At 48.5% G+C, this 9897-nt stretch overlaps 1 protein-coding gene across 4 annotated transcripts in view; it reads left to right on the forward strand.

Annotated features, from left to right (window-relative positions):
• Positions 1–9897, forward strand: part of TMEM116 (transmembrane protein 116) — a 72649-nt gene that overhangs the window by 47632 nt on the left and 15120 nt on the right. For 2 of the 4 annotated variants that reach the window (XM_061602704.1, XM_061602705.1), the window contains exons 8-11: positions 1117–1231; positions 2453–2597; positions 4716–4789; positions 8029–8802. In XM_061602704.1, the coding sequence (XP_061458688.1) occupies positions 1117–1231; positions 2453–2597; positions 4716–4789; positions 8029–8238 (544 nt within the window). In that variant the 3' untranslated portion in view covers positions 8239–8802. Of the gene's footprint in view, positions 1–1116; positions 1232–2452; positions 2598–4715; positions 4790–8028; positions 8803–9897 lie in introns of those variants that run through there. The other 2 variants (XM_061602706.1, XM_061602707.1) reach the window with 2 other exon arrangements.

Consider the following 9897-nt stretch of genomic DNA (forward strand, 5'->3'; position numbering starts at 1 on the left):
ATTGTATGTTTTTGTATGTTTTTAACTACATGTAGTTCTATTTGTAAGCCGCCCTGAGTTCCAGTTTGGAAAAAGGGCAGGGTAGAAATAAAGTTTCAATCAATCAATCAATCAACTCTAAGATGTTGACTTAGCAACCGGGTTCCCGCCCTCAAGTCAGCTTAAGTAGGTTTGGACTGCACGCATAAATGAAGAATCCACCTCTGCTCTGACTGTTGAAATTCCCACCTCAAGCGCCTCTGAGCTTGGGGTGAAGGTGGTTTGATCTCAACTACCCATTCTGACGGAGGGGGGCTGCTAACAGTTTGGGCGTGGGAAGCTGGGCAGGGCTCAGCTGGGAAACATCTGACATGCAAGGCTGAACCTCTGGCATGGGCAGCAGGGGTGTATCCCATTGAAGAGTGTTCGACGAGCCAGGGTCAGGAGCCAGGGGGGCTAAGCTGTCAAAGATGGGGGCTGGGGCACCCTGTGAGTTCACCCCACCGCCTGCCCCATCCCTGGGTTCCCAGTCCAAGGCCTCCTCATCGGTGTTGTCCTCGTCTATTCGCCCCCTCCCTTCATGGCTCACAGCATAGCCCCTGATAAAGGCCCGATATACTAGAGGCCGAAATGCTTTGGGTTTTCCCAAGTAATATTTGTTTCTCAGCATTTTGGGATTTTCTTCTTCATCTTTCTTCGTGGTAATGTTAGGAGCAGCCTGGCCTGTCTGAGCCTCCACAACAGTGGTGCATGTTGCCCGTTGGGACTGGTGGGGCAGGGAGCAGGCAGCCCGACAGTAGGTGGCGCTAGAGAGCCAGTGGCAAGCAGAACCAATTGAGGCTAATTTGGCCCCTGACGTCCTCCTCCAACGATGAGCTTACGAAGAAGGGAGCTGACAGGCAGGGCCACCCCACTGGACTGGTTGTAAGGAAGAAGGCAGGCCGGTGGGGGCTAGCTGGGGGCAGACTGAGACTGGTAAGTAGGGCAGTGCCCTATTTGCTCTCATGGACTAGCCACCACTGTTCCACAGAGGAGTGTTGGTTTGCCCCACTGACAAGCCAGTGATTCCATATTGTGCTTTATCGGAGGCCAGCATTGCCCTCCACCTCACCCCTTTCCCTCCTTTCTACCCGACAGGTGCCTCATGATGAACGTGGAGGTCAACGCCCAGCAGCCTACCTGCTATGCGATGTATTTGTATGGCGCTGGAGTCTTCTTCATCTCATTCCTGGCCAGCTTCGTCGCTGTCTTGGTAAGAGACACAGGCACTCGTCCCCGAATGGCGGGCTTGGCAGAATGTGTGCGGGGCCTCAGCGTGAACCAAGCTCCTGGAATTAGGGGCAAGGGCAGAGAAGAGTGCCAGAAGTAATTGCTGTGACTGAAGAACGATCACGGGGAGGGGGGGGGAGTCTGAAATGCCACACCGAGTGATGGCAGCCACTACTATCTTTTCGGCGCCAGGTGAAAACCTTTTTATACTCCCAGGCATTTTAAAGTGTTTTAATGGTATTTTCATCATTATTTGTATTTTTGGATGTTGTTTGGTTCTTTTATTGTTTGTTTGTTTTGTTTTCTTGATTTATTGTATTTATATATTGCTTGTTTTTTATCTTTTTGTACACCGCCCAGAGAGCCTTCGGGCTTAGGGCGGTATATAAATAAAATAAATAATAATAAATAATAATGGTGTGGTCCAATACAGGTAGGGGTGGCAGGTATTAGAACAGCAATCAGGGCCAGAGATAATCATCCAAACCAGCCAGGGATCAAAGGAGGTAACTAGGGGAAAAGACTTTGGCATGAGAGAAACATTGCTTAGACTGGAGAACAAAGCTTTGAGGCTGAGGCTTTATAGCGCCTGCCGTGCCGTGATTGGCTTTTGGGGGTCAGCTGACAGAATGCTCAGGTGAGCTGGTATTGCATCCCGGGAGGTACTAGTGAATCAAAGAGCACAGTTCACCAGGCTTGCTATGGAAAAGGGAAGGTGAATCCCAATTTGAAACAACAGCCCACCCACACACAACCCCCTGGGTGCCTTACAACACACGCACCCCAGATGCCTTATGCCATCTCGATGGCTCTCCATCTTTGGACTACAGTCAGGGGAGCTGTTTCTGGACAGCGGGAGGAATGGCTGCCATCACTCGGTGTGGCATTTCAGACTCCCCCCCTCCCCGTGATCGTTCTTCAGTCACAGCAATTATTTCTGGCTGACTGCCCCTCTAGGGCTGTAGGGGTATATTTCATCCTGATCTACTCTCACGACAACCCTGCAAGTAGGCTAGACTGAGAGGCAAAGAGCGACTGGTTCAAGTTCACGTGGAGGCCTTCCTGGCTGCCTGGGGATTTGAACCCAAGTCCTCCTTGTCTAAGTCAAGCACTTTATCCGCTATGTCGCAACAAGCCTGTTTGAGCTCGATCAGAAGGAACTAATAGGTGTTTTCCCCCCCTTGTTTCCCTCCCCAACCTACAGGTCTTGCTCATTCGAGCCAGAGCGTTGTACAAGAGGTTTGTGAACTCGACTGGCTACCTGGGTGACCAGGAGTGGGCAGTGATAAAGGTGGTCAAGCAAGGTGTGGTTTTGTACCCCGTGGTGTTTTTTTGCTGCTGGGGCCCAGGTAAGGAAAAGCCAGGGAAGGCTGTGCCCTTGACAGTCCAACCCTGATGCAAATCTCTAAGTAAGCCCAGCGACCTCCTTGGGGATTACTGCCAGATGAGTGGATATAGGGTTGCTGCCTGGAACATGTATATGGCTTGCGTTCTAAGGCAAGTTCATTCAAAGGAAGTTTGTGGAAGGAAAGTTTCCATTTAGTTGGGGAGGGGGAAAACAATTAAATTTCCATTTAATGGAAGGAAAGTTTCAAATCTCTCCTCCCTGCTCCTCCCTATGTCCCACAAAAAGGCGTTCGGAAAGGTCAGGAGCCTCTTAGACTCTGGAAAGGTGTTTTGAGGATGCAGATGGATGAAGAGGAAAGGGGGGGAAACGGAAATTTTTCCTTCTGTGAATTCCAATAAGTTAACTTATATGTATTATACATTTCTGTCTAGCCAGTGGTGGTGTAGTGGTTAGAGTGTCGGACTGGGACCTGGGAGACCAGAGTTCAAATCTCCACTTGGTCATGAAGCTTGCTGGGTGACCTTGGTCTGGTCACTGCCTCCCAGCTTAAGCCTACCTCCTAGGGTTGTTGTGAAGATGAAATAACTGGAGGGGGAGAGCCATGTTTGTATGCCACCTTGAACTCCTTGGAGGAAAAGTGGGATATAAATAATCATATAATGAAATGAATATGTAAAATCTCTTGCACCAAAGTTATTTGAAATTCTGGAGCTTGAATACTGAAACTGTATTCATAGTCCACAGACCCTCCAATCCCTGTCCCCGCAAAAATACTTAAAGGGCGACTAATAATACATTCTGCCAAACAAAGTAATGAATCTTTCTCAGATTATTTTGCATTATTTGCTCTTTTTGTTTAGTGAAAACTGTACAGATAAAATTTTTAAAAGTGCTTTCTTATAGGCTCATGATCTAAACATTACAGGGACCCCAAAGGATAGAAAAAGAGAGAGGATGGATTAGGACAAAAATAAGCCTATCTTTGTAATCTTGAGGACTAGAAATTTTGGTGTGGTGGCATGTTTTGTTTTGTTTCTAAATCAATGTTGACTTTTTCAGCTGAATCCTGAGCCTGCAACCAAATTATCTGCTTTTCTCATACACTTGAGAGAAAAAAAAAACCTCAAGGGCACATTTAGGAACTTTAGTGGCTCTCGTGAATTGAGAAGCTATCAAATGACTGTTAAAACATGACTACCATATCAGGTAGTGGGGAAAGAGCATCTTTGTGTAAAACGGGGTTTTCCAGCCTGAGGGCTGCACTCCCTCATGGAATTTTGGGGGGCCACATGCTATTTAGAGGATGTTGCCAGGGACAAAAAAATGGGCAGGACAAAGGCTGTGATTTTCACCCTTGTGCAATAAGCTACGTTTCAGCCATGCAAAAGCCAGAGATTTCTATGGTCCTATTCTTAATGTTTTAAATTGTCTTAGTATTTTAAGTGTATGTTTCATGGTTTTAATGTTACAAATAGTTTAATTCTATTTTAATTGTATATCTTTGTATGTTTTCCACCTACGTGTGGTTTTTATTTGTAAGCCGCCCTAAGTTCCAGTTCTGGGAAAAGGGCGGGGTAAAAATAAAGAGGAATAATACGGTCAGCGTACGCACACACACACCAATCTCCCTATCCTCCAAGCCAGGGAAGCATGCATGAGCCATGCGCACAGTTAGGGACACCTTCAAGCCAGGCAAAAGCACTTGGGGAGGGTGTGGAGCAGGACTGGTGAGGGGAATGGCCAAGAGAGAGTCCCGGGGGCCATATTTGCCCCCCAGGCTGGAGATAATCATATAAGGATGATGTAATTGAAGAGATGTTGGCAATGGGAATATCAAGGGCTATGAAAACACTGTCAGTGGGAATATAAATATTAAGCAGTGCCTGGCTGAACAGCTGGAGTTGCAGCCAGTGGCGGCTGGTGGCTCCAGGTCAGTGGGGCAGGGGAATCCGCTTCGGGTCGAGTTTGGACTTTCACAGAGCTGTCCAGGGTGCTTAAGACTAAAATCTGGAGCAGATTCACTGCCCTAGTGACACCAGAGCCACTAGTCTCCACCGGCTGTAACGATACAATTTTATTGGTTGTTTTTCTCTCTCCATCCCCTCCCATTTCCCTGCAGCCTTTATCCTTGGAATTATCAACCTGGTGCATTTGGATCATACGGTTGTGTACATGGCATTTTGTGTTTTAGAGGTAAGCATTCCCCACCCCTCCTTAGCGCACTTCCACTCCTGCCCCCTGATACTGGAGTCTTCCAAAAGACCTTCTCTGCTTGTCTCATTCATTTGAGCTTCAGAGCGACAGCAACAGTGTTAGGCTTTCAGTCAGGACTCAGGTGCTGGTGCTGACTCTCAGTGCTGTTGAAAGCCCAGAGTGTGGTCGAAAGCAGCGTTTGCCAACCCGATCTTCTCCAGCTGTTTTGGACTACATCCGCCCAATCTGGTGCTAGGGCTGATGAGACTTGTAGTCCAAAACGGCTGGTGGACACCAAGCTGGCAGATGCTAGTCTAAAGACACATGAGGCTGCCATCTTGCTGAAGATAAGCAGGTCTGGGGCTGGTCATTGCCTGAATGACTGGCAAACCATATGTATGCCATCTTGGGTTCTATGATGGAAGAAAGGTGGGCTAGAAATGTAAGGAAAATAATAAAAATCAAATGGACAATTTGAGATTCAGTTTTTTTGAAGGATTCCCCCCCCCCCAAAAATACCCTCAATTTGCCTGGATATTTAAGATCTTTAGCAGGAGCCATTTTTAAACATTGTACTGCCAGGGATGGTCCCTTTAGTGGTAATGTGGGATATGACCTTCTTAGTGGTGGCACCGCAGCTATGGAATGCCTTCCCTTTGTTGGCACAATTGGCCCCAAGAGTACTTTCTTTTTGGCACCAACTTAAAATGTCCCAGTTTCTCCAGGCACTTAGGTGATAACAATCCATGGATTTTTTCTCTCTGTTTTTAACAGGGATTTTGACAGGGATTTTTGTGGTATTTGTATGGTTTCTGCTCCATTTTACTGCATTGCCATGCCACATTTATTTATTTATTTATTAAGTTTATAACTTGCCCTTCCTCCCAGAAGGAGCCCAGGGCGGCATGTTCATGATATAATACAACCCACCCTGGGATTGGTGACGGTGAAGGCCAAGATAGAAACTCTCTTATGATGAGTCAGGTCATTGGTCCATCTAGCTCAGTATTGCCTACACTGACTGGCAGCGGCTCTCCAGGGTTTCAGACAGAAGGTTTTCCCAACCCTACTTTAGAGATCCCAGGGATTGAACCTGAGATCTTCTGCATTCAAAGCAGCTGCTCTGCTGCTGAGTTATGGTCCTTCCCCTAAAGATAAAGTAAGGGCTCATTCACACAGGAGCTGAACTTCGCAGTAAAGGTGCAGCTTTTGCCATCGTGATAGATTTGCAAGGTTCACACTTCCTACCTTCAAATCTGTTCTTTTCCTTTCACACAAGTAGGCTTTCCTCTGGAAAGGTTTAGTCTCCCCCCTGATTTTTCATGCTTACTCCCTCCAGAGTAGGATACTGCTAATGGAGAAGGGGAGGGCTTTTTTTGTCAGTTTCATTGTTTCTTGTCAATTGCATGCCTCTCCTCTAAAGGGAGAGAGTGAGGGTGCAATTGACATGAAACTGAATAGAGGGAGGAGTGAATGAAAGGCAGCTTTTGCAGGCGGCAGAGAGAGTGGGAACTGCCGAAGGGGCATAAGAGAGACCACCCACTAAAAAAAATTGAGGCAAAGCGCCTACAGTGAACCTGAGACAGTTTTTCCTTTCCACATTAAAATTTGATTGGTTTGATACAGGAAAACTGTATGATAGCTGCTGATTGCCTGCAACGTCATGTGAACCATGCAAATTAAACAGGGATGCAAGTAGCACCAATCTCGCAATAAGTCGCCGTGTGAACCAGCCCTAAGATTCTAGTCTTCACGGTCCTGAATAAAGAGCTGATTTACATGGGAACTTGTCCCTAAGCTGACATAAATCTAGCCCAGTATTGTCGATTCTGACTGCCAATGGTCTCTCCCAGCTCTACCTGGAGATGTCAGGGATTGAACCTCGGGACCTTTTGCATAGAACAGGGGTCCCAAAGTGTGGGCCACAAACCACCAGGGGTCCATGAGCATCATTCAGGTAGTCCACGGCTTGTCTGTGGATTTGTGGTTGAAGATGGGAGACAGTACATCCATCCCATTAAATTGGCATATAGATTTAAATAGTATTCTTATTGTTTTTTTTAAATTTCTAATATTGTATTACAATTTGAATTCCATAGTAATGCAATAATACGCAACATAAGAAATAAGCAATAAAACTACAGTTAAAAACCATACAGCATCTAGCACAGTGCATTACAGTCGCTACAACAGGCAGCGAAATCATTAAGCAGTCTGCAAAGACCCTCCACAATTTTCAAGTAGTCAATTGGGGGGGAGGGAATTGGGAACTAATGGCATGGAAAGCAGACGCTGTTCCACTGAGCTGTGTCCCCTCTCCAATAGAAACTGTGAAATAAAATGAAATGAATTACCCACCCTCCCATCAGCCATGGGCTCTCGCTGGGTGACCTCTGAGCTGCCACTTGGACTAACGTACCATACCGTACTGAGTTGATTTGAGAATAAAATGGGCATGCAGAGAGGGAGAGCAACAGAGACTGCACCAAGCTCTTTGAAGGAAGTTGTTTGGGACAGAAATCCCATAAGCCAGAAGTTCCCAAACTTACCCCCACCCACACAGACCACTTGAAAATTGCTGCGGGTGCTGGTGGACCACCTGACAAATTTTATCCGTTTGTTTGTTTATTAGATTTATATCCCACCCGCCCAGCAGGAGATTTTTCTGCCTGTTGTAGCCATTGTAATGTGCTGTGCTAGAAGCTGCAAGAATTTTAATTGTGTTTTTAATTGCTTCTTTTATTTCTTATGCTGTGTTTTATTGTATTACAGTTTGAGCTTCATAGAAATCCTTTTGCCAGTAATGCAATATAGCGCAATACATCTAAATCGGGGATGGGAGACCTGTGCCACCCCCCTGATGTTGCTGGACTCCAACTCCCTGCCATAGCTCAGTGGTAGAACAGCTGCCTTGCATGCAGAAGGTCAAAAGGATCAATCCCCAGCCTCTCCAGGTAGGGTTGAGACTGAGAGAGACAGAGAGACTCCCTGCCTGAAACCCAAGAGGGCTGCTGCCAGTCAGTGCAGACAATACTAAGCTAGATGGTTAGCTGTAGTCCGGCAGCATCTGGAGGGCCCAGCGTCCTCACTGCTGATCTATAGCGAGTCTCCCTTCCACCCGTAGTCCAGAGTCTAAAATGGACTGTGTGCCACAGGGTCATGCCACTGGCCTTCAGCAGGACTGTTGCTGTCCTCCGAGTCTGCTGCCTGACCCTAGGCACGTTCCTCTCCTCTCTTAGGCCCTGACAGCATCCTCCCAGGGTTTCCTGAACTGTGCCGTTTACTGCTGGACCCAGCACGTGTTCCGTCGGCTGAAGCGCAAGGCCTGCCGAGACGGCGAAACGCAGACACCACTCCTGCGCTCCCAGAAGAGGTTCTACGGAAGCGTGCTCCACGCTGCCCCTTACCAGGCTGAGGCCAAGCCCGCTTCCACCTCCACGGTGCTATGAACAAGAGTATGTTTTGAGGCCCAGCCAGCCTCTCTGCCAGAGCACTTGAAACTCTCATCCTCCCATGCCTTTGACACCCACCAGGCCCCTTTCTGCAACTTGGGACACGGCACGGTTGGCAGCCCACTGGGGCCCGTCAGATCCCCTTTGTGCCCCTATACATGAAGAGCCAGGGATTCTCTCTAGCCCATAGTTGTGCACAATAAATGAGGCACTCATCAAGTGGCCTGCCCGTGACCACGAGATGGGGGCCAACAGATCCTCGCATGCCCGCATGCCCAGAGCTTTTGGTGGAGCCAGATAATGGAAACTTTAGTCGTGTGAGCAAGATGAACTCTACATTTAACTGATGGTCATTATTTATATTTATTTTTGGAGCCTGGGGGTTGCTTCTTTTAATTCTGTAATGGATTCTGTATGGGAGGATTTCCCAGAATTGCAAGGAATTGGGTGCAGTGTGTTGCTGAAACCCAGTGTGACAACGCCCGCCTTGCGAGGGTGACCATTTCAGAGCTGGTTGCTTATTTGTTGCTTCCTGTTTTCAGAAAGACCAAAAGGGGGCATGTGGCATTCATTTTCTTGGGTGGGGTGGGATTGGGGGTTGAATATTATCCAGGTTGCCAATAGATGTCTGGGCCAGGAGATTGGCCCCGGGGCTCCTTGAGAGGCCCTTTGGCAGGTTGCCCTCCGGAGGCCCCTTCCCTCAATTCGCCAACCTTTTCACTGCCATTGCTGCCAGCTCCTCCTCAGTGGGAGAGCATCCGCCTTGCATGCAGAAGGTCCCAGATTCAACCTCCAGCATCTCTAGGTAGGGCTGGCAGAGAACCCAGCCTGGACCCCTGAAGAGCCGCTGCCAGATAGTGTGGACAATATTGAGCTAGACAGACTGAGCGTCCGACTCAGTGCAAGACAGCTGCTCTGGTTCCTGTGTTGTGTGCCCCGCAGACAGCCAAGGAGCAAGCAGGCAGCAGCATCTCCTGAGCCGCCTCTTCACCACCACCACCACTGTTGTCTGGGCCAGAGCAAGAGGTGGCAAGCAAGCCAGCAGGTTGCAAGGGGGAGGAGGGGGGTGTCTTGTCAGGGGCCATGCTGCCCCTTGACACTGGCCCTGGGGGAGAGTAGATTCCTCCTCCTCATGGGGATTGTCGGCTGAAAAGAGGGGAAAGCACAACAGGCCCCAGTAAGAGGATGAACACACCTAGGGATGTTACCGGGCCCTTAGCAGGGACTCTGGGCACAGGACCATGATCTAGATGTTTGTGTAGAGGTAGAGAGTGCCTCTGGGCATGATGGTGGGAGGCTGAGGCATTTCAGCAGCAACGGACTTTGCAGCACTCCCAGGTGCCCTCCCGGAGCAAAAATTAGAAGATTGCATCTTTCAAAGATGGGGAAAGGAGACCTAGAGCACACCTGCCCCCCCCGTCCTCTGCTAGCAACACTCCTGATCGCCCCTCTGAATTGGCACATTCAGTTGTCCACCTGTCGTGCCCGCCAAGGGGCACCTAGATGGTCTGGCTGTCTCCTAAGGGTTGCAAACGTCTTATGCAGCCCTAATTAGTGCAGCTAACTAAGCACATTGTTGTTGGTGCTCTGCAAACACATCATGCTTGCATCAGGAAGAGCTTTTTGCCCCTCTCTGGCTACCTCTTTGGCAGGGCG

Source organism: Rhineura floridana, chromosome 19 (genome assembly GCF_030035675.1).
Source record: "Rhineura floridana isolate rRhiFlo1 chromosome 19, rRhiFlo1.hap2, whole genome shotgun sequence".
NCBI lineage: Eukaryota > Metazoa > Chordata > Lepidosauria > Squamata > Rhineuridae > Rhineura > Rhineura floridana.